This window comes from Rhinatrema bivittatum, chromosome 12, assembly GCF_901001135.1.
Source record: "Rhinatrema bivittatum chromosome 12, aRhiBiv1.1, whole genome shotgun sequence".
NCBI lineage: Eukaryota > Metazoa > Chordata > Amphibia > Gymnophiona > Rhinatrematidae > Rhinatrema > Rhinatrema bivittatum.
In genome coordinates, this window is record NC_042626.1 from 26528485 (window position 1) to 26553311 (window position 24827).

Genomic DNA, 24827 nt, shown 5'->3' on the forward strand with positions numbered 1-24827 from the left:
TTGTTGTTGTTTTTTGAAAGTTTAAGGAACGCTGGCCAGCTTGATCTGTGAAAGGAGAGAGTGAAAATTGTCCCCTAAAATGAAGGTGCTGTATAAATCTATAGCATTCAATCTCCCCCCCCCCCCCCTTCCAGGTGCGAACCTGCAGCCCTTGCACCTAATTTTCAAGGTGAAAGGCCTCTCATGCTTTTCCTTTGAAAACTGTACACTGATTATGAAGTACCTGTGGCCTTTTTAACTGCTTTTTCTGTGAGTGAAATTTTAGTGGCATATGTGTGTAGGTTTAGAAAACCAATCTATACCAATCTGTGCATCATATATTTCCCCCCCCCCCCCCCCGACCTAAACGTGCCAAGGTCATGGGCAGGGAGGATATGCAAATTTAAATAAAGAAAACAATAAGCCTGCAAGCTAGCCAAGACCTGGCAGAAGTTGAGAAAAAGTCAACGGATTCTTTGAATTGTTGGTGTCTGAGCAGATCAGCCAGATGCGCAGGTTCTGCACTACAGTGCTCCGAGTTAATGCAGGTTCCCTTGAATCGATGAATCAAGAGCAGTCTTTTGAGTTTTTTTGTTTGTTTGTTTTTTTCAGCACGCCCCATTCCTCTTCCACACCCCTACCCCTGGGAATATGAGAAAAATTTGAGGATTCTATCAAAGTCAGACCAGATTGAAATTTTGTCTTGTTTCAATGCAACCTTGAAATCTCTGCACATCTTGAGTCACCAGAGGTTGGAGCTGTAGGGAGTTTGACTTGGAGATCAAAACGTTTGGTGGCACTCCGTCTCTTACATAGATAGGGACATGTGTTTTGTGTGTATCATACATGATTGGGGACAGCGCTATGTCAAGGAGTTATGGATGCCTCTCTTCTTAATATTCATACGTTTTAACTCTGCAGCACTGCGCAAGGCACGTCAGTCCAGAGAGAGGACAGAAGATTCACACACATCCTCCTGCTGCAATAGATATTGAATTTCCCTGCCTCAAAGAGCTTCAGTTTAGGTTAGATGGAGGGTTTTTGCCATTAAAGCTACGACTCTGTGTACTGCATCATAATAGTAAAAGCAAGTCACCCAGCAAACCTAGACAGCCACCACTGGCGGATGATGGGTGTCAATGCCGTCTTCCAGTTCTTGGGAATTACGTGCGTAGAGAAGGCAAGTGAAGCTCCGTCCAAATGCACAGTATCCCGCGCTCCTGGTCTACCAGGAGATGCCTGATGTATTTTGCATCGGCTGATTTTTATATTTGAGTTAACTTTGAGGGTGGTTACAATATACCACATTGAGAGCAAACTAACAGAAGCCAGGTTACTTTATCCAGGATACTGTGTTGTTGGAAGGCTTGAATGTGGGCTTTGGTACAATAAATTGGCATTGCCCTTTCTTTATTCTCTTGAGTAGAGTCGTGCAGTTGCCAAGTTTGTCCACTTTGACTTTTTTAGTCTACATATCCAAAGTTTAATGGGAGAAACTTTTTTTTTATTGGACTGACTGTATTAAGTTGGTCCTGTAATGGGTGTGTGTTGGGGAGCAGGGTGTACTGCAAGCAGAACTCGTTATAAGAATGAATCCTGGGCTAGCATGGCAGTCTGTGGGCATTTCATGACTTCCATTGTATGCAAATCTATCTCATGCATATTCATTGTGAGAATCCTGAAAACCTGGCCTGTTGGTGGCTCTTGAGGACTGGAGTTGGTTACCCCTGATTGTAGGTAGAAGATCCAGAATGGTTAAAAATGTATCTAGACGTATGAATAAGATCCTCTTGTTTTCTTTTATAGTGGAATTAAAAACAAAAAACAAAACAAGCTAGCCTCAGTGCAAACGTGGAGATTTTTCAGGCCTATGAACACAGACAAGTTAACAGAAATGATTTGGCTTAATCTTGTCTTCTCAGCAAGTTGGAACTTTGTCCTCTGTGTTAATGCCCGTGTGCACACAGGTTGCTTCTAATCTTGGCACTCCCTTTTTAGACAAGGATGAAATTGGCTCTTCTGAAAGTTTTCCTTGGCCAAGTAACAAAGCAGAAACTTTTGGAAAGATAAGCAGAGGTCGACTGGGCAAGCTGTACCGTGTCGCTAACAGAACAGGTGCAGCCTAGGCAGAATCTGTCGAGGCAACATTGAGCGGAAGGGGCAGGTTTGATGAGATGGGATAAAGGACAGTCTTATTCCCTTTACCCAGCTCCCTCCTGGCCAAAGGGTTAGCTGCAGTGTGTGCAGTCGAGCGTGATGACCTTTATGACTGGGCAATAGGAAAGAGAGAGTAGTTTTGTGGGCAAACCAGCTTCAGAGTGGCAATTCTCAGCTACCGCTCTATAGCTAGTAGCAGGAGCGGGTGACGGTGAGCTACCAGCTGAGCAGATTGTTTTGAAGGTGGTCAGTTTGGTAAACTGTTTTATATAATGACCGATGATATCCCAGAAGGTTTATCCAGTCTGTCCATTTTTCTGTTCCCATTCCCTCCCATCAAACTCTGGTGCCTCTGTTTAGTCTAAATACTATTTTTCCCATGGATATAATGAGGAAGACGCACTTAGTACATCTGGATCATTACGATTCTAGAAGAGTTTGTAAGCTAATAAGCGTTTTCGGGTGATATCTCTTAGGACATAAGAGATGCTGTTTCCTGCTGGTTGGGCAGATACATTGCAGCATGATGAGAGAAGCTTTTTCCAGCATAAGCTATCACCCTGTGGTATCTATCACGTTATAATAACTTACTGAGGGATTTCATGTTTATAAGTGCTTTATAATTTTTATGAATTTTTTTTTTTAAAGGTCAAAAATGAATCTGCTTGCCACAGTGTAATGGTTTCCTCTGGCAGGGCTACTAAGGAGTAGAGACAGAATTCAGAGGATTTTGGAATATTTAGGGATGATCTGATTCACTGGGGGGGGGGGGGCCTTCTGGTACTTTGGAATAAAATGCCCCCCATGTTAACGAAGTGATCAGTTACCTCTGCTGTCTCAGATTCACTTCCTAGATCTTTAAAAGAACTCCTAAATAAAAATCGGTGATGGCCTGGGCCCTGTGACTGGATGTGCTTCGTGTTTCCCTGGTATGGTAACACCCCTGTCCTGTAAAACTGAGGCAGCGCCACAGATGAGAGAGCGTCACTCAGTACGTTTTTGTAATGTTTTTATCTGGGTTAGTCGGAGAACACAATTTAATTATATATTTCAAATACAATTAGGAATCAGTCAGTGCTCTGCAATTTGAAAGAATGTCAAAGTAAACGATGTTTAATTAAAATATTTTATGTATAGCTTCACTTGACTTCTTTTAATTTCCAGTTTAGTCTAAGGTGGCAGCTCAGATGCCCGAACCCTTTCCGTTTTTGAGGTGGCAGAATGCCCGGGGTGTAGTCGCTCCTGGGGAGAGACGGGGTGTCGGGAGGGAAGGCTACGGTCAGAACATACTGTTCCCAGTTCTGTACTGTAGGATGCAAAAGTGGGAGGGCGTGGGGCTTGTGCAACGGCACAATGTGGCCCAGGGCTTTTATGTAACAAGACAGTAGAATTTCAAGCAGCCCTCGATTCCTGCCAACTTGAAACGCACTCTAAGAGGGCTTATCACATGAAAATACCGGGCTTGTTCATCACTTTGGGAGGCAGGAAAGAGTGGCACGAGGGCTGTAGTGTGCCGGACAGGTTCTGGGGCCCTCCTGCCACGGAGCCTGAGGGACTTGAGCAGACCGACACCCGTAGGGCTGCATTGGCGAAGGGGAACGATGGTTGCATGCGGCCAATGGTCCAGTTTGGTTACAGTCTTGCATAACTGAGTCCCAGAAGAGTTTTAATTGTTGACGCTAGTAATACCTCGCTGTCTGAGGTACTTCAGTGTTGGAAAGCTGCGAAGGAGCTGAAGACCTGGAATGGCGGAAACGAGCTTAGTAAATCAAACCCTAAATTTGTCGTCATGACATGATCTGCCGGCATTCGCCAGAGCTACCTTTTAAATCCGGGGAAAGTTTCTGTGAGCTCTGTTGCATTTTGTGGAGTTCTCAGTTGTAAGCGAGCAGGGGTTTGGTTTTTCTAGAAGCAGTTTCCTCCTCCTGTGTATGTGCGGCAAGCACCACTGAGCGCCACAGACTAAAATGTTATCCTTCTTTTGCTTTGTGGAAAGCTGCGGTGAGCGCAGAGGGATCGTGGCTCGGCAGCTGGAGGGAGCTGTGACTGCTGAACGACCCTTCTGGCTCCGCTGAGGGGGGAAAGCTGCAGGGAGTGCTGGGAGGCAGTGGTTTTGTTGGCAAAGATGAAGCTGTAACCGCTGAACATTTGCCTTGACTTGAACTTTCTGACGTGCTCGAGAACCAAAAGTACAATAGCTGTACACTGGAGAGAACTGACAGGAGTGAATCCTGGTAACTTGGAAGTGTAGGCAGATTAACATTCTTGCCCTGCCATGGATCTTATGACTTGAGCTTTTAGACTCGATTGCAGTGTTTGACTTGTATTTTGCCCTGGGCAACTGCTTTGGCCAGAATTGAAGAGAACTCCATGAACTGTTCACTAAATATTATCTAATCTAATAAACCATGCCCTGACTTACAGAATCATTTGTTCTTTGGGTCACTGTGCTGTTAGTGGCGTGAACATTTTGATCCTAGGAGGCTATTTATTTTATGCTTGGCCCCTTCTTAGGACCTACAGTCGCGTAACCAGCAGGGTCTGAAGTCCAGTGAAAGGAGCTGAACTGCGTGGCACGTGTGTGAGGAGCTTGCGGCCTTTAAGCACTTTTTGGAGTTTCTAGAATTGGCTACAACACGCTTGCTGAAGCAGAATCGGGGTGGGGGAGAGGGTAAACTGGTGCTTGTGCTGTTCTGTCAGGATGTTTGTGTCTGTGAATATTTGATTCAACTGAAAGAGAGATAAGAAAAGGGGGGGGGGGGTGAAGAGGTGAAAAATAATGGCAGGTCCTGCGGCTGTTGCTTGGATGTATAAGATCTGACCAGCCTCTTTGGATAAAGCTGCCCCTTCCCTTCCCATACACAGAGCTTGAAAGTCCTTGGAAGATAGGTAGATCAAACAGAAGATCCAGGGATGTTCTAATTTGGGTGGTATAGAGGAGGAAGGTCCTCTATACCAGTACTTGGACCACTGTGGAGTTTGCCCAGAAACTGGGGTGGTTGGTGGGGTGGATATTTAGATGGATCTACCAACACTATAGATTGTATCCAGGGGTGAGTTTGTGCACTGGGGGCTTATAGAAGGACAAAAGCACTCATTGGTGGACAGGTCTACAACCATGGTCTAGGTTTTGTTCTGAGCAGTCTTGATTCAGATTTGATCAAAGAAAACTAACGTGTGAATCGATTTTCACAGTGACTCTTGAGGAAGAAAAGCTGCTCTTGTCTGCTGATTCTGGTGATTTTCTCGGTAGAGCCAACGTGATCCCTTCCTGTTCTTACCCTTCTGCCTTGGCTTCCTTGGCTTTCCATTGTTGGGTTCCACCCTGTTGGTTCGGGGGAGGGGAAGGAGGGTGGTTTGCCAGCTCCTTAACCATGCATGATTCGTGCCCAGAGTGGCTCTGACCATGGGGCTACTCCATTCTGAGTAACTGTGAGAAAAGGAGGATCATTAGGGCTTCTGTTTTCCAACTGAACTTTGTCATATGAAAAGCTCACATCTGAGTAGCCCTTTCAAAGTCGGGGGAGGGGGGTGTCTGTGAAATGGAAGGTGGTTGAGTGGTTTTAATAGAATGAATTTTTTTTTAATGAGGAGTGAGGTGGCACAGAGGGCAAATGCATTAGGCCAACACCTGTGGGAACGTAGAGATGGTTATTGCTTTGGCTTATATTTGCAGATAAGTTTGGGGGCTGCTTTGATCTCCACAGTTTCTCTGGTGGACATTTTGTCTGTCCAGGGGAACCAGCATGCCTTTTGGATCAGTTTGGCATTTTGCCAAGATCCCAGGGCTGCAGGTTAGCACTGAGGGGGAGATGCCACCAATGGGATGGGGGTGGGAGGGGCACTAATAATCCATGCAGAGGTGCATCAGCAGGGCATTTTGGAGGATCTTCCTCAGTATCTGTCTGGCTCATCCGTGGCACTACCTGGTACTGTATGTCTTTTTTTTCCCTTTCACAAATACCCAAAGAGTCATGCATGATACTAGGATGCTGTAAGTTGCTGTTAGTAGGAGAGTCTGTTTCAGAATATTTCTCAGAATTCTCGTTTGTAGAGGGCAGTAGATGTTGGACCACAAATGTTGATGTAACTTAACATGAACTGCAAAGTGTAGGGTTCAAACCTAGATCTGCACAGATGCTGGACTTTCAGCCATGTTACAGACATTGACATGAAATTTTCCATTTTAATATATTAAAATAAGACAAACTTATGCCCTCCCTTCCTTTTTTTTTTTATTTTTGCAGGAAGCTGCACAGTGGTGTGAAGACCTACGGGTGCGAGTTGTGTGGGAAGAGGTTCTTGGACAGTTTACGGCTGAGAATGCACTTACTGGCCCACTCGGGTAGGTTCTCTCAGGTTGGTCTCTCTGTCTCTGTCTCTCTCTCTCTCTGTCTCTCTCTCTCTCTTAGGGAGGCAAAAGTGTTCTGAGTTTAACAGCAGCCCTGCATCTGTGGGAGGCCCCTACACCCCATTATTACCTGGATTGTCACCAGAGGACCTGATGCTTTTAAAGGGAGTTGAACAGCACTGAACTGGACCGAGGATGAGAAGAGCTGAGGTCAGGGTTGAAGACGGGAACTGGAAGAGGTCATGTTTGAAGAGCCTGATGAAATTCCAGTGGTCTTCAACTCAGGGCATGGACTGTGTAATTTTTATCCATTTATCGATCTCTCTAATCTGTCTTTTCTATCTTCTTTATTTGCCATCCAGGGAAGACATCTGCTTCTTTTCCTCCTTCTCCAAACCCCCATCCCAGTCTTCTTCAGATTTGTATGAAAGACGTTGGTAATACCATGTCTGCAGGGGTGATCTCAGTTTGTTAGGAGCATGCAGGTGATTTTATGTGAGCTCTTCTACAGCCTGAACAAAGCTTTTCTAATCTGGAAGCAGAAGATATTTTTATGAGAAGGATTATTTTATTTGGGTATGCTAAATGATGGTAATACTGGGGAAAATCCATTTTCACATGCGAAATACTGTACACTAGAAAAACAGTGGTAGCCATACCAGGTTGCTCTAAATAGTACTTTTGTCTCAATTATTTATTTATTAAGTTTTATTTGTTCAGTCTCCATTCTATTTAGTGGCCTGATCTATTTTAGGAGGCTTTTTTTTTGTATCTTGAAATTCAAAGTCCTCTTTTGTGAGATGCTCATACCATGATGCTTGTACCGCCTTGTGCTTTGAAAAAAAACAAAATCTTCTCAGAGTTCCCTCTTCAGCTCTTCACACCCTTTCTTGCTTTTGCTTGTGGATGTCTGATCCAGCACCCCCTTCCCCCATTCTCCAGCCTTTTCACCCCCGCCCCTGGATTTTGTTGGATTCCTAAGGGTGTGGGTGGGCTACATAGGAAGAGCATGTCAAAATCGTAACTTAGCAATAAAATACAAGTTTGGGCAGGGAGGGAAGAGTGGGGGGAGGGGGCAAACATAGCAATGACAGCAGAAAAGGACCCAATGGTCCATCCAGTCTGCCCAGCAAGCTTCTCATGGTAGTATCTGCCGCTCCGTGCAGGTTACCCCCCATAGTTCTCTTAAGGGTAGCAACTTCTGCTCCCTGCAGTCATCTGCAAGTCTTGTGATAACACATACAAAAAATGTTATTGCTAGAAAAAACTTTTTTCCTGGGTGTTGAGTCTTCTTGAAAATTCAAACAGTGCTGCTTAATTTGCTTTGCTTTTGCTTTTGGACTTGGCCTTAGAAGCAGCCCTGTGCTTTTCCCCCTTACGTCTGCATATCAATACCCCAAACCATAAAAGTTGGGGGCCGTGTTGGTGGTCATCTGAATCCAATTCCTCTTTCCCCTCCCACTCCCCAGGAAACATTTTATCTATTTTTAACTGATTTTATTTTTTTTGCCCAAGGCGCTACTTTACAGAAGAACTATTGCGGTTTTAAATTCGAATGGAATTCCGTGGAGCCCACGACAAGGCGTCCGTGTGAACATAGTTATGTATTCCTGAGCGATTTGAGTAATTCTTCCGTGTAACACGGGGGAAAAAAAAAAAAAACCTCTGCACATCCGCAGAGGAAGCTTTTTAAAACATTTAGGGGATGCTAACTTATCCCACCCGTGTGAGAGCAGGTTGTGTGTTTAGTGCTTAGAATGGACTGGCGTAAAATGCACTTAAAACAAAATACTTTGAAATAAATACTCCCTTTTATCATTATCTATCTTTTTTTAAATGCAGTTCTCTCTGGACTGGGCAGAAGCTGAAAGGCAGGCAGACTCGCACTATATTTCCTGCCCTTTTATTAAAGCAGGTGCCCTTATAAGCAGCTTCCTCCTGGAAGGGGAGCTTTCCCATGGAATGGATACTATGGAATGCCATGGCTCCTGTGGCCTTGGTGAGTGTGTGTCTGTGTATATATGATTTTTTTTCTCGTCTTCCTTTTTTTTTTTTTTTTTGGCTCTGATGGACTGTTTGTTATCGTAGCCCTGGCTCACTGCCAGCTCTGGCCAGCTGCCAGACCTGTGGGTACAGTATGTACAGTGAATGCTGAGCCAGGCTTGTCGTCTTACAAGGCAGGGTTGTTTTTTTGTTTTTTGTTTTTTTTCTTTTTCTTCCCACTTCCTAGTCTGGCAGCAGGCTGGGGCGAGCAGGGGAGGAGAAGGAGGAAGTAGAGTAAGGGGGTTATCGAAGGACTCTGGCTGAGACGCAGGCCTCTGGCTGAGATCTTCCTGCGGTCCCTTTGCTTGGGGGGGGGGAGGGGGGAGGAAAGATACCTGCACGCGTATAATCGGACACACGGTCGCCTACTCCCAAAGGAGTTGAAGCTTAGCAGCAGTAACACCAGCTGCTTAACGCTTCAGTCCTCCTTAGATCAAACCTTTTCCTGCAAGGCCTTTTTATCCCCTAGATTGCCGTGCACTTAAACTCACCACTGTCGGATTGTTCTGGATTAGGAGCGAGTCCTATAGGAGATCCCTCTTCGGCAGGGCTGAGGATTTTATTTTATTTTTTTAAATTTTTTAAAAACTTGCAAACACTGAGTTTAATTGAAGGTTTTAGACTGTTTTTAAGCTGTTTTCTTCAGGAAGTACTGGTCTTCCAGTCTCCAATTAATGTCAATTTGGAAGTCCTTTTTTTTTTTTTTTTTTTTGTATTCTTGTATAGACTTATACCCATAAAGCTTATTTAAAAAAAAAAAAATTGCAGGGGTAATCACCTTCCTTAAAGGATACCGAAGAATATGTTTGACCTGCAAAAAGCAAGCCCCGCAGGTGTGTCCGCCAGGTATCGGAGGTCTTCGAGGTTTAAAGTGGAAGCGATAGTATGTCTGTTGTACAAGCCTTTCGATTCGTGCAGGTGTGCAATTCCTTTGCGCACGAGGCTTAGTTTTGAAGGATTTTACGCTGTGCCACAGGTGGCCTCAGGCAATGATGGGCAGTTCACAAGAGTGATGTAAATACAGATGGGAGAATGGAAGCAGCACTTGCCTATGGGCTCTAATAGGATCTTAAACCCAAGACCCCCACCACCCACACATTAGATCATTGTAAGGTCCCATCAGGCCAAAGGATTGTGCTTCTCTAGAAAATGTTTATTGACTTTAGGTGATGGGAGTAAGAAATTACTGGTCTGGGTTCTTGCCTGGGAAGCCCTTTAAACCCTGCCATACAACTGCTGTTGCCTCTTAATGGATTACAGGTACACACATGGGTGGAGTTTGCACCCACACTCCCCTGTAGTGACTTAGAACTGGCCCATGCCCAGAACCTTTCCATGTCTTGAGTTTTCTTAGCTGCACATTCTGCTTAACGCGTGCCATTTGAAGCTGTTCTGGGTTGGGTTGCCTGGCCAGTCTCGCTGAGTGTTGTGTAACTCTTCTTGGTAAGGGCCTGATCCAAACATACTGTCATAATTGTCCTTTCTGAATTCCAACTCAGATGTTAAGCTGCATCGAGTACATTGTATTCTCTTCTGATGCTTTGCATTTCAGTGTGGGCTGATAAGATGCTGCCAGCTCAGCTTAACAAGTTAACTGCTGGAAGGGCTTACTCACCAGGGCAGTGTCCATGTCTCGCTGTGTAGGTTTTAGAACACACCTGTATTAGTTGTCATTGGCTTCTTCCATGTCTCTCTTTCTTCTGATGCTGGCTGACTGAGTAGCCCCCTACCTCCCCCCCCCACCCCCCCCCACCCCCCCCCCCCACCCCCCCCCAATATGCCCTACGTCAACAGTAAAATCCACTTGCAGCGTTTGGTTCACTCTGAAGTTATTATCTGTACCTCCCTTCCACTTTTTTCCCCACCTCTCTCCCATCCTAAGTGCCCCAGTGCCTTTGTTACAAATACATATTAAGGATCTTCTGGTTTTAAAGATCAGGCTGAAATCATAAGCCCTTGATGTGTGACACAACTTCAAATCCAGTCTTTAAGAAAGCTGCAGTGAGGAATATGAGGAGAAAGTTGATTGCCGATTTGTTCCTGACAGTTGGTATGTTCGGTAGGCTGCAGTGTGTATGGGTGCAGGATTGTGATTTCCTCCCTCTGGTATACTTTGGTGCCACTCAGTCTTAGCTTGTGGGTTTGAAAAGCACACCCGAGCCGCTCATCTCTGTTTCTGGATTGTCCTCTTAGTGTAGATCCACCTTGCAGTCTGAACTCCTGGTTCTCATCCCCCTTGTAAACTGCTAGACAATCTTTTGCTCGGCTAGATCCCTGGAGGGGCAGGAGTGCTGATAGCCTTGCCCTCTGTAGCCCATGCACCTGGCATTCTAGCCACCTTCCTTTCCTCGCTGTGGAGGTGTAATAACTTATGTTCCCTGTCTGAGTGTTTACTCTTCCCACATTGACTGATGTACAAAAATAACGGGAGTCCATCTGTGGAGCTGAAATCTAAACCAGCAGCCACCCTGTGCATGGTCAGCATGCAGGAGCAAGTGCAGTGGTACTTGGCAGAAACCTGTTGCTGACAAATCTGCTATTTTATCTCCAGCTCTGGCAGCACAAAACTTTTTTTTTTTTTTTTTTTTTTTTTTTTTTATATGAGGAAACCAGTAGTGAAAGGAGACCAGGGAGGAATGTTCTGCTCCATGGTTTCATAGACAAGGAGACACCAGGCTCATCTTGGCTTTCCAGCAGTGATATTTTTGGGGCTCTAGACCATGCAGTCCCAAGGCCCAGTATGGAATGAAGGAGCTCGTAATTAACAGGATCTCCAGCCCTGATCTGATTTTTCTCCCCTCTCCCTCTCCCCCTGCCCTCTTAGCCTGGGTAGGGGAGGGGAGTGTGAGACCTGGTGTTTAGATGGTAGAACTGGGAGTTGGAAGAATTCCTGGGTTAGCAAGTTAAAATACTGCTATCTTTCTGTTTCTCTATGAATGCGGATAAGTCTGGTGCCCCTTATTCTGCCTGTGAGCACCCCCCATCCCATGCTTTTTAGATTTATTTAACTTCATTTGGGTGCCAGTAACAATGGCAGCCTGCCTTCCTGTCTCCTTCATAAGCTCTCATACTAGCTGAATACCAAACGTCTGCTTCCAGACCCTTGGACCCAAGAGGTAGCTGCTGCATGCGTGGTAGTGAAGAATTTAAATCACGAGGTGCATTGTGCTTGTTTTTGCAGGGATGAGAGGTGCTATGTAAATCCACAGGACTCATAATGACACAGAAGAGGGCAGTACATCAGAATCAATTGGCCGGCCCAGTAGTTCCCTTTCGCATTGTTCAGGTTTAAGGATATTTCCCAGCTGCCGGCCGTACAAGTTTGTCTGCCAGCGAGATATCTTCTGCGTCCAAGTTGGGATTTTGTTGGGCCTCCCTCTTTTTGGTTCTTTACCACTCTGGGTTAGACGAGCATTCAAGTTCCTAAAATTAAAGCAACTCTTGCCCCCTCCCCACCCCCCCTTGCATCTTTTATCCAACATTGTTCCTGCAGCTGACTTCTCTAATAATTAGCATGCAATAATTAAGGTCCTAATAGATGTTTGGTCCCATGAAATCTCTCCCTTGACAGTGGATGACCTTATTGGACATCCAAGTTTCTTTTAAAGCCTGCACGGTATATTCACACTGGTGGTTCATCCAGTCCAGCTGGTGCTAGACTACACCATTCATTACAAGGATTTATTACTCACTGTCTTACTGGTGCACGCGCAGCGAGGTACAGGATAATTGAGAGGTTCATGATCTTTTATTCTCATTATTGGGGAAAACTGTGCCATCCCAAAAACTAAATAACACATCGTTACGAAATACGAACTCCAAGGCCAAGTTTTCCAACTTTCCTATGATCTGCTGAAAAGTTTAGCTTCACAATTTTGCTGTTTCTTCTTTGGGTCCCTTAACGAACCCTCCCCTTACTAATATCACAAATTCTACCTCCCGGCACGATTCCCATAAAACAAATCTATCCCTGTGGTTTTCCTAAAGTTCCCATCCCAGTTGTTACCACTTTCATTTCTCATGTACCTCCAAAGGGTAACCAGCTCCGGTAGGTGCTTCCAGTTTCAAGACAGAGAGGATACCCTAAATAATATGCTATGTGGGGCTAATTATAAATTAAAGAAACATTTTAAAACATAATTATAGATGAGTAGTTTACATCTGTGGGGAAAAGGGACAGCGTAGCTAGTGCACTGCAGTGACCAATATAATACGTAGGGATGCAGAGAGGCAGAAGAGAATCCTAAATTAGAGGAATGCTGCGAGGCGTATTCTGCATGAGAGGTTACTGTAGGACAGAGAAGACAAAGTAAATAATAAAATGTGAAGCTAAATTAGCTGGGCGGATGGGCTGACTAGATAGGCCACGCAGGCTTTTTCTGCCATTGTGTTCCTATGTAGGAGATGGCAAAAGGGATTTTTAAATTACAGACATTTTGCATGGCATATTATGCATGAGGTGGAAGCAGTTTCGTGAATAGGGTTTCCTGTAGAATTTCCTTGTGTGACGTGGTGGGACAGTGCTGGAGACTCTAGTCGCTGATGCCAGTAAAGACAACTGAAGGATCCTGGCGACTGTCCCCCCCTCAGATCTGCTGATTAAATTGAGGAAGGGTCCTGCCCCCTGATTTCGGTCAATAAGACACAAGTGGTGGTGTGATTGACTGACTGACTGACTGGGGGAAGCACACTCGGGCAAGGACCTTTTTTGAGGCATCCAAATTCTATTTGGGCAAGTTCTGTACCAACCTATGGCAGATTCTCAAACGAAGCCGCTGATTTACCACAAGGTTCGCATAACATGGATCCGGTTATTCTCTCTCTTCTGCAGAAATAAGCAACCACCTGAGAGGGGAACCCTGATGTGTTTACCCAAGTGAGCTCCCAGCACGCTGACATCAAAGCTCGTCATCCCCTCCCCCCACCCCACCCCACCCCACATCTTCCCTGTATCTGGGTAAGATAATAAGGGGCGGTGAAGGGGGAATAACAACTAGCAAAGCAGGCCAGCTACCTTGCGGTGCTAATGTGACAGCTATAATAGAGCCCGCTAACTGTCTAAACCTAATATCAAGCATGAGAAAGCAGTATAGAAAGTATATGCTGACAGGACATGGACTGTAAATTGCTCTATCAGAGCAAGTCTTCCTGGCAGCTCAGCTTGGGACCATTGTGGGTGGAGGGGTGAAGATCATGGGGAGAATCTCATTTCTGTCAAGTTGTTTTTTTTTTTTTGTTTTTTTTTTATGCTTGTGCTTGCCGAGAGGAAGGGGAATTTTGAGGGGGTGAGGAGAGAGGAGGAGAAGCACAGTGCGGGGCAGAATTTGCAAAAAGGTTTAGACAATACCAGGAGGGTGAGTGTCATGGTCTTCTGGTGGTGGTGGGTTGTTTTTGGGGTTGTTTTTTTTTATTTGTTTTTTTTAGTTTTATTTATTTATTTTTTAAGAAGACTTAACTAGCTGTTTTTCAGCACTAATGGGCTATATTTGAGTGGCACCCCAACTGCATCTGTACTAAATCTAAACAAATTTTCATCTGAAAAGCTGGCCGGTTAGCTTCAGCTGAAGATTCACTTAAAGATAACCAGCCGAAATTAACTGGTTATCTTATCTGCCCAGCAGCTGTCAGAACATTGCCATGATAGAGGGAAAAAAACAGAAATACTAAAGAAATGAGGGAAAGATGGGAATATTTTTTTTTTTTTATAAAGAAAGGAATGAAGAGGCAGAGAGGAAATGTAAGAGGAATACCAAGAGCAAAAGAGAATCGAAAGCAAAGTACAGACACACAGGTTGGAAAATTGTTTGAAGGTTCTGGTGCTACCTGGACCATGTCAAGGGCAGGTATTTGTCGTCCTCCTCTAGCCCTGTGATTATGGGGAAGTTGAGGCATTTTGCTGGAATAATGGGGGAGGGGAGAGGGGGTTGTGGAGGCTTTTGATGCTGTGGGCTGGAGGGGCTGCAGTTATGGCTGGAAAGGTGGGCAACACTGTCGTCCCCCCGTCCCCCCCTTCTGAAAGATTAAAAAATAATTCCTCCTGTTAGATGCCACAGGAAGGAGGAGCGGCTGGCTTGGCGGGGATGTCAGGACTTATGGGCCCAAAGAAGTATGCAAAACCAGCAAGAAATGGTGATGGAACAGCATGGATAGAGATGGTCGGTTTGTTTTTTCTATTTTTGGGGGGTGGAAGCAGTGGTGCACTGCTTCATTTTCCCCCCTCCCCCCCCCCCCCCCCAAACCTGTGCGTTGCATAGCTCAGCTCCTTGACTCCCAGCGTAGCTCTTTACCTCCCTTCCTGCCTCGCAATTTGGCTTCCTAAGTTGGCCACTCATTGCTTGGCCATTGGAGCTGCATCGGGCAGGCTGGCACGCAACTGGACAGCATGAGGGCATGCCCCCAAATATGCAGCTGCTGGCACATGCTCAGGTCTCTTGCTGAGCACATGAGGGCAAGAAGGGTTGCGTAGACATTTTGGCCCAGGGACTGGGGAGCTACTGGGTTGAGGGGCGCAGCACTGGTGGCAGAGCAGCTGACTTTGAACTCTGTGGGCATGAGACTGCCATTGGCCTTTAAATCCGTGAATAGCAGGAGAACTGTTGCAGAGATTGGGGAGATGGGAGTGGCTCTGGAGTGTGTCCGGATTTAGGGGGGATAGAGTAGGAAGAAGATCCAAGCCTGTGAGATAGGGAGAATCGCTAATTCAGAGGTGAGCTTCACTTGCCAGTAAGAGGAATCATAGCCTGGGTGAGCTGAGTCTATGGGGGAGGAAAGCTAACCAGGGAGGGGCGAGGGAGGTACCTAGTAGACGTGGAAGGATGGGGATAAGAATTTGGAGGGAAGCAAATTTAGACTGGGTTTAGGAGGAAGCAGGTTAGGATGTGGGAGTGGAGAGACAGAGGGATATTAAGCCCCTTGCCTCTACTTCCACATCTAAAAATCAAAAACAGCCTATGAGGAGGAGGGAGAATAATAATAATAAAAAAAAAAAGCACAGGGAGTAAGACACAGAGGATGGGGGGGGGGGGAAGGATAAGAAGGGAGAGGGTTGAGAGGGCTTGTTGGAGAGTTTGTAGTATATCTCTTTCTCTATCCTTCCTACTGCTGTCCTCTCTCCTCCTTCATTGCTGCTCCCCCCTTCCCTGTTCATTGTATTTCACTCTCTTGTTAATTTGTTACAGTGTAAACCGGCAGGATGTTCCGACGAATGTCGGTATATAAAAATCAACAAGTAAATAAATAAAATAAATAGTGTGGGTGGACTGGGGAGAGGAGGGAAGCCCCTGGAGGACTGAATGAGGAGAAGGTGTGGAGTGATGTGGATGGACCAGGTTGGGCTGGAGGGCAGAGACAGTGTGGCTTGAACAGGGGGTGTGGGAGGACACTTTGGTGCTTTCCTAGCTCTCCTTATGGCCACATGAGACGTCCCTGTGTCCACGCCACCTGCTCTGGTCATTTAAGCATGGGCTGGCTGATTGCGTGCAGGGCTCCCTGGGGTAGATGGGGGCATTATTTGTGGTGGTTACTACCCCCCAAGCATTTGGAAAAATGTGGCATCTGCTGTAGTACCTGCAGCTGATACGAATTGCAGCAGATTTAGACCCATTGGCTTTGGCTTTGCCCCACATTGAAAATATATTCAAATTTTCTCGTGTGTACTGGTACTGAACCAGTTGATTCGTGTATGTCAAACCGGTTACCGAAGGTCTTATTTTTCTGAACCGAAGCAATGTTTGTTGCAGCTGAACCGAACTGAAACCCAACCGAAAAACTTTTATAGTTTGGCTCAGTGACCTGATCATAAGTAATCCATTCCCAATGTATGCCTAATGTCGAGCTCCCCCCCCCCCCCTTCTCTTGTCATCTCCTACATGTATCCTACTGTAAAATATAATATCACAAGATCACTTAATCTTTCAGCTGAAACTCGAGATCTGTGGTTTCAAAACGTTACCTCCCTGTTAAGTCTTTTTTTTTTTTTTTTTTTCCTCCTCCCACTTTTTTGTAGCCCAATAATTTGGAGGTCACATTAATTCAAAGCTAAAGACTAAAAGGGAAACACATGAAATTAATGCTTTCCCTTCTCGCTGGCTCCCTCTCTCCGCCTCCTCCTCCTCCTGTATTTTTGGCCGGCCTCCCAAACTTTTTCCCGGAGTGATGTCATGAGCTTGCCGGCAGGTCTGGATGTTCTGCCAGCATTCCAGAGCGCTTGTGATCATCCGCAGATGTGCATCCAAGTACACGCTGTACCCAAAGCAGAAATTAATGCAGGCTTGACAGCCATCCAACCCTTCGACACGGGAGAGGAGAGAGAGAGAGGCAATGCAAACTATTTTAATGCCATTTATAAATTATACACCGGCTGATGAAAAAAATACATTTTTTTTTGGTTTTGTGTTTGTTTTTTTGGTAGGTTGGTGGGGTTTTGGTTTTTTTTTTTTTTCTTTCCAACCAACCTCTTTCTGTCTCCAGAGCCCAAGCTGAGACGGAAAGAACGAGGCTTGATGTTTCAGCTCCTGTTTTGGCTGCCGTCTGAGCCCTCACTCCAGACTGCTCCCCCACCCCGCTACACACAGACACACACACACACACCACTGCCGCCACCACCCCACTCCCTCCTCCCCCTTTTACCTGTTTAGAAACCTCCTCATTTGAATTCCTGTTTTTGAGTCCTCTTGCTATTATCCGAAGCGTTTTTGGCATTGGGTATGTCTGTGAAAGCGGGATCCATTACCATGAGCCAGGCGCTATGTGGGGAATAAATCACGCACATCTGTCTGTGTTAGTACTGCTAAGTGTGCGAGCTTGCTGTGCTGTACCCTGTATCTCTCTCCAGTTTGTCATGGTGCATGCCAAGTGCAACACAGAGAGAGAGTTCATCTTAGGGCACCCGCCGCCATGTAAATATTAGAAAGTGTTTTCTGCTGTCCCCCTTTTCCCCCCTTCGAAGGAAAAAAAGTTGGGGTAGAAAGGAGCAAAAGTGTGTGTGTGTGTGTGGGAGGGGGGTAATCAGTGCTTACAATCATGTCTCTGATTCACAATAAAACTTCTGTAAGGATTTGATTCTCCCCCCACCCACCCCCCTCGCTCCTAAATTCTTCCCATAATGTATTATCCATTTACATGGGTGTGTGTGTTTAACACAGCTAATGTTTATCATTTGCCCAACAGGCCTGCCAGGCTCTGCTTCCTGTAGAGCAGCGCCGCGTTAAAGCCCCGGTTGCTAAGTACCAGCCTCCCTCCCCTGTACTGTAATGGGTTGATTTGGTATTCAGTTCGGCACTGTATCTTATTTTTGTATGCAAGACAAAGTGTTTTGATGGAGGGCGATTGCAGTAGTGTCTGGAGGCTGTTTGGAGTTTTATGGGCTGTACAGTACACTCTGTGCTCTCTGAACAGAACGCAGGCTGTTGAATTTTGGATTGGATTTGACTTTTTTTTTTTTTTTTCCCCCCCTCCTCTGAGGAGGCTGTCAGAACATTACTTCAAGGGTGGAGAAACAGAAGTGGAAATTGCATAATCTTTTTCTGGTTTTAGCAGAAATGTTGGATTTTTTTTTTTCTTTTTGTTTGTTTGTTTTCTTAAATGCCCAAACTATTTTCTTTCTCTGAGGTTTCTGTTGGTGGGGATGGGGGACTAAGGGGATTTTCCAGCAGCCAAACTGACTAATGGAGCAGATGTATGCATTTCATTTTGGAATGTTGTGTATACTAGTCTCAGACGAATTTTTTATTTTGACTGTGTTTTTATTCCAGACTTTAAAATAAAATATATATATATATATTTTTTTTTTTTGATGCTCACCTACAATAGCAGTAGCCCTACAACTTGTGGCTTTGATTACCTATTGGGCTAGTTGAGACTTGCCTGTTTAGAGAGGTTCCCTTACACGCCTGTTGAGTCACATTCAAAGGGACCTGTGTGGTCTCCTAAGCTCATATGTAGCAACGTCTTTGCATATTTGTTCAGTAAAAAGTATTACAACCTGAAAGAATCCTAGTGCACTTCGTTGGGTGGTCATTTTCTTGCTAACGTTGTTCATGTCCTTTCTGTATTTAGAACAGCCTCATGTTGGGAGAAGGAATGGCCTAGTAAGAATGTTTCCCAATGCTGTCCTGGAAGCATACCTAACCAGTCTGGTTTTCAGGATATCCATAATAAACATGCATGGGAAAGATTTTCATACATTGGAGATCCTGAAAACCTGACTGGCTAGGTGTGTCTGCAGGAGAGGGTTGGGAAACAATTGCCTAGTGGTTACAGTACTGGACTGAGAACCATGGTTCAAATCCAACACCTTGTGAGCTTGGACAAGTCATTTTATTTAACTTGAGCGTTGTTTGGAAAGGAAGGCTAAAAATCACAAAAATGTAAAGGATTATGATTCCTTTAGGGCACTGACATCCCCAGGCCAACCACATCTTTCTGGCATATGTATGAACACTCAAATTTATTTATTTATTTAAAATGTATATACTGTTTTTTATGTAAACATAACCAAAACGGTTTACAATAAAAACATACATAGTAGTTAAATTAAAAATAAAGTAACAATAAAATAAGTAAAATCCTACTCACAATACATATCATTGGCAACAAATAAGGAATAGATAGGGAAAACCATAAGCGAAAGGCCGGGGGAAAGGGAATTAAACCATGTGGTTAGATTTGAAAGCGAATTTGAAAAGGAAGGCTTTTAATAATTTGTGATTTCTTTAAGAAGTCTGTCAAAATCAGGCAGAGCACTTTAGAGTTAAAGCAGCTAGAGCATTATTCATGTTTTGAGGCACCTGGAAGAACTGGGATTTAAATCTCATCCCACGTTCTAAGCACTATGTTGTGCTCATACACAACAGTATAGGGCGATCACCCCCTGATGCAGAGTGTTGGCCTTAAAACTAACTCTTTTTGTAGGTAAAATTTCACCCTGCCCCTTCTGTTTCAGTGGGACTAGGTTGATGCACAGGATTGCTTCAGAAAGTGGGCTGATCTGAAAGTGTCTGTCAGCAATAATTGTTCGATTTCAGAGCTTCCTGATCTTGAGAATGCTTGAGTTGTTGAGGAGGAACAAAATCTAAACTGGAGACCTGCACTTTACAAATCTAGTCCTAATAGATTCTGTGTTGTTCAGCTTGCACATGAAGATGCATTGGTTCTAGATCTTGAAGGTCAATTTTGTTCTGTTATCAGTAATAACTAGAGTGGAAGTGGTCTTCATGTCATCTTAGCATCATATTTCAAAAATCTTTTCTGTATTTGGTTTGCACAAACCAACAGCCCATTTTCCCCCTCTACAACCTAACTTTGTCAATAGACAAGCGTGAGATACTAAAACCAAGATTTTGTGAAATATTTACATTTTTCCAAACCATCTTGAAGTTCTTAGATCGAAGTCCTGGGTGAGGTGAAACTGGGACTTCTCCACTGTCATTCAGATAGGAAGGAACAATGCTTTGATAAACCTCCGAAAATCTATCTGAAAGGTTTTGATGGGCACAGTACATTACCTTGATAGAACCATCTGGTGACTTGTGCGAAGTGAATCAGCAGTAGGAGAGAGCTTCTGCTTGGGGATTTAGTGGAAGATGACTATGTCCCCATTGTTGACACCAGATAATATTTCGGATGGGAAAGAAGGAATCTAATCCCTAAAGAGGAAGCTTTGCTAGCTTTGACTTCGGTCCAGTTCTCCATGGGCACAAATAGGGTTACTAAAGCCAGAGTCCTCACTGAAACACTTTGGCGTGAACAGGTCCAGAAAGTATACTGCTCCCTTTCTTTAGTTTGGTGATGATGGTAGTTGAGACCTCTCTATCTAGTGTCCTAGGCTCCAGGGCACAGGCTTAGGGATTATTCATGCTTCAAACTCAAGCCCCCTACAAACTTTCTTTTTGTTTTACCTTGGTAGGTGAGGTTTCTCTTCATAGAGACATGGATGAATTGGCAATGGTATGAAACTTGCTATCCATAAAGTTACGTCAAGATGCAAGAAAAATCCTCTGAGGGATAGGTTGAAAGAATTTGGTTTAATTAGCCAAAACAAAGACTGAGGTATCACTTGCTAGCAGAATTAAATATACAGAGAGGAAGAGAGAGAGAGAGAGGGAGGCTTAATTTGGTCTCTACTTGATATTTAACAAGAAGCAACAAACTTAAGCAGTAAGGGAGAATGAGGTTAGACATCAGGAAGAGCCAGGGGTAGCAGAATGTCTTTTTGATTTAGGAGGTGTGGAGAGGCAAACAAGTCAGCCAAGCTCTGCCTCATATACCCCCCCCCCCCACCCTAGCCAGTGAGCATCAATTCTGTCCCCTGACCACCTTCACAGCCAACCAGACTTGTCATCCCCTCCCCCCAGCCAGCCAGACAGACTCCAGTCTCAGAACCTCCCCAGCCTCGGACCCTCCTAGCCAGCCTCAGATCCCAAGCTCCAGCTTCAGTCTCCAAGCCTCCAGCCTCCAACCACCACCCCTCCCTCTTCAACCAGTTAGTCTCCCTCTCTTCCTCCATCCCATTGTCCTCTACCCTAGTAAGCCACTCACTTTGCATCTTCCCAGACGTTGCACTTGCAGGTACCGCATGGCTGTTTGAATTTGAGCTGCGTGGATGCTTGCATCCTTACGCTGTTCTCGCAAGATGCAGCATGAAAATACAGGCACCTGAGTGGCTCAAGCTGCGGTGCCTGCAGGAGAACTTCTAGGATGGTGTGGCTTGAAATTCTGGTGGCCCACCTCGTTCTGATACCTGAGGGAAGAGCATTTTAATTGTGAGGATAAGTCCGACGCTGGAACAAGTTAACTAAGGAGTTCTCTGTCTTTGGAGGTGTTTTTTGAGCATGTTACCTGGAGCCACCCTGAATGTAGGGGTGTAGACCACCACTCCAGGTCTTTTTCAGACTTATGGTTCTGTGATTTTCTAATGCAATCTGTTTCCAGCATTCTTTCTTTAGTGCTGGTTCACTAATATGGATTTCGTGTTTGAGATATTGGTGAATGAACAATATCAAGGTTGAAGCCATGCCATCTCATTACATCTCTGGAACATCAAACCTTCGCCAAGTCATTGAATCACATGGCTAGAAGGATTTTTTTTTTTTTTTTTTTAATAAATTTAACAGGAAAACTGTGGTTAATGTGCTGACTGTCCTGAGAACAGACCACAGAGTTTGGGCATCACGAAGCAGTGAAAAATCTTGATGAAAATGGAAGACAAATGTCTGTTCAGCACTTACTCCATTAATTTGTCAGGTGCTAGGTAATGAGATATCTATTTAAAGGTCTTGACCGGTAAATGTGGGTTTGTGGTTTTGCACCAGGCTTAAGACCGCAGCTATTTGGAGCCCTGCAGTCGGTCACCTAAAGCCTATTCTGCTTCTGTGGCCAGATACCTCACCTGGAGGTTTGTATGTATACCGGGAGCTGTAGTGTACAGGCACTTGTTGCCTTATAATGCTTTGGCTACATCCTAGCTCTTCCACACTCCTGCATTCGCTGGACTGTGTTTGTCAATATGTATTGTTTTGTTTGTAAAGCCATGGTGTGTGTTTTTCTTTTTTGTTTTCTCATCCGTTTCTCCTTCCTGCACAGGTAGGCATGCATATCTTGTGGAAAAACCTATAAATGCTGAATGCAAACAGAATTAATACATTCAAGAAAGGGAGTATATTCTGGGAGACTGATGCTCTGGGGCAGGCCTGCCTGAGTGTCCTTTGTACATACAATAAGATTGATTGTGATTACAAAGGAATTCTGAATAGTTACAGATCATTGAAATTCATGTGGCAGTCAAACCCAGACAGCCACAGAGATAAGCATTAACGCCAGCAAGTGTGAGTAGGTAAAATGCAGCATATTTCCTTCCAAGAGCTGGCGTTCGAGAGGGGGGGTGGGGGGAATCAAGTCATTCTTTCCTCCTTGTTCAGGGGTGGGGGGGGGGCCTGCTCTCCTACTGTACTTCTCTCGGACCACTGGCCGAGGTGTGAATGCGGTCAAGATAAGAACTGGAAAATTATTCTTTTGCTTTTAGCAGCACAGACAATAGCCCTTCCGCTGTGAATGAGGAGCATGGCGCGGATCCCATTTTGAAGGCTTTCAGACACCAATCGTTTCCCATTCTGAAGTCCTTTTTCTCTTTTTAAAAAAAATTAAAATATCTGGAGGCAGGGGTGATGGGGTGATTGTGGTTCTTGTTATATTTACTCCGAACCCTTTTAAATGTGTTACAGTTTTGTTTTTTTTTCCCTCGGGCTCCTGTTAATTTTTTTTTTTTTTTGCTGGAGCACTTTATGGTCCTTAACGTTCAAGTTGGCTTCTGTTTTGAATGACCAAGCTTTATATTAAATATGATATAGATATATATAGATATATATAAATTTTTATTTTTTATTTTTTTTTACTTTCTTAAATGTGCCTTTTCCACTTTGGATGAAATAAGAAAGGGAATTAAAAAAAAAATATAAAAATAAACCACAACCCCGAAATAATAATCCACAACCTTGGGAGTCTGGAACGGGAGTAAAAAGAAGAGAAGGGGGTAAGGAACAGGCTGAATTTAAATTTCTAATTGGACAACTTCCACAAGCTTGCGGGTGTTTTAATGAGTCATAATAACTTCATTTAAAACCAGCTGAGCAGAAAATAGATTGGAGAGGAGCCTTGGGCCATTATGGATTTTTTTTTTTTCCTCTCCTGACAAGCTTTGCTTTCAGCAGCCAGGAAGGCACTCAAAGGGAGCTTGCCTTGCTTTCTTTCACCAAGGGGTTTGGTGGTCTGCCCGCCAGAGATTGTACAGAATCCTAGGTGTTGGGGCTCCCCTCCCCCCCCCCTTCTCTATTAAAAAGAGGTGCCTTGAGGTACTGCTTTAGCATCAGTGTGTGTTGCACTTTTGATGTGGTAAATGGAACAAAAATAAAATTGTTTTTGAAATGGCTGAATTAATTAGGTGGTGAAGTAGCTGCGGTGCATAAATTACTCTGCCAGGCATTTATTTTATTTTTATTTCAAATCCATATTTGGAGAATTTCCATGCACGCCGGACCCTGTTATCACTGGGAATATTTTTAATAGCGCAGTTGAAGGTTCATTTTTTTGTTTTCCCCTTCGTTTCAAATGAATTAGGATGTTTTTACGGTCACAATATTTATTACGTGCTAAAGAGGTGGCTTTTCTGTTTTGGATAATGCAGCTCTGTGTAATTTTTGTTTTTGCAATGTGAATGCTGCAGTTATGGTGGTGTTTTTGTTTTTTTTTTTCTCATTAAATGCATTAGGATTGGGAGCAAGGGATACTTTTGACTCCCATTGCATAGCACTTTGAGCCATTCCAGCTCTTACCCTGATCCCAATCAGCCACACCTGAACAGGTATGAATCTCTTGCAAGTCAAAAACAAAGCCCCCCCCCCCCAAAAAAAAAAAAAATTCAATCCTCAGGTGGGCTCAAAGTAAAATCTAGAATGGTTTAAATTGCTACACAATGGGATTATTAAAATAGTCATTGTATGGGTGAGCCATTTTGGATTTAATTGAAATCCACTTGAAAGCAAAGTAGGCTTAGTTAGGCACATCCATTTTGGACCCAGTGCAGTTGCCACTGAATCAGAACCTTCATGGCCTGGCCTGGCTGGACAAAACTACTATCCAGTTGTGACTTTTTCCAAATTCCCGTGCATGACCCAACTCATTCTGAGGAACGTGGTTTGACTGGTTTGGATGCCCCCTTAACATTTACTTTGTGGAATGTTTCTGCAGTGGGTTGGGCATGCGGGATCAATCTTCTTTCTTCTTTTTTTTCAACATTTATTTATTTTCAGGTTTGTAAATTTAAATTTCAAGATGGTTTTGACATAAGCAAAAAAGCAGATGAGGGATATTTCTGATTTGCTCCCATTTCTACGTGGAAAACCCAATCACTCCAAGCCAGTGCTTGATGGCATTTTGGTGTTTAGTGGAATAGTTTTAAATATTTATGTTGGTACTGTCACTGACATCTATGAAGACAAACACTTTAAGGAAAAGTGGGAGAGATGACCTCCATAAAATGAGGGTGTCTAGTTGAAAGGTCTTGCCTCAGACCACTTTGAAGTACATTTAAGGAGATTTGTTGCAATGCTAAGTCTGTGTACTCTGGTAGGTACAAAGTTGCCCTATAGAAACCATGGGGTTTAGTTGTTAGACCCATTCTCTTCCTTCAATCCCCACAACTGAACAAAGGCTTGCTGAAGTCAATGTCTCTGTTGTGTAACGTAGGCCAGGTATTCGCTTAAGACTCATTTGTCTTGCTAAAAAGTCATCATCCTTCAAATGC

At 44.3% G+C, this 24827-nt stretch overlaps 1 protein-coding gene across 2 annotated transcripts in view; it reads left to right on the top strand.

The window, feature by feature from the left end:
• Positions 1-24827, top strand: part of ZBTB16 (zinc finger and BTB domain containing 16) — a 237079-nt gene that overhangs the window by 93571 nt on the left and 118681 nt on the right. For both annotated transcript variants that reach the window (XM_029574135.1, XM_029574136.1), the window contains exon 3: positions 6384-6481. In XM_029574135.1, coding sequence (XP_029429995.1) covers positions 6384-6481 — 98 coding nt within the window. The remainder of the gene's footprint in view (positions 1-6383; positions 6482-24827) is intronic.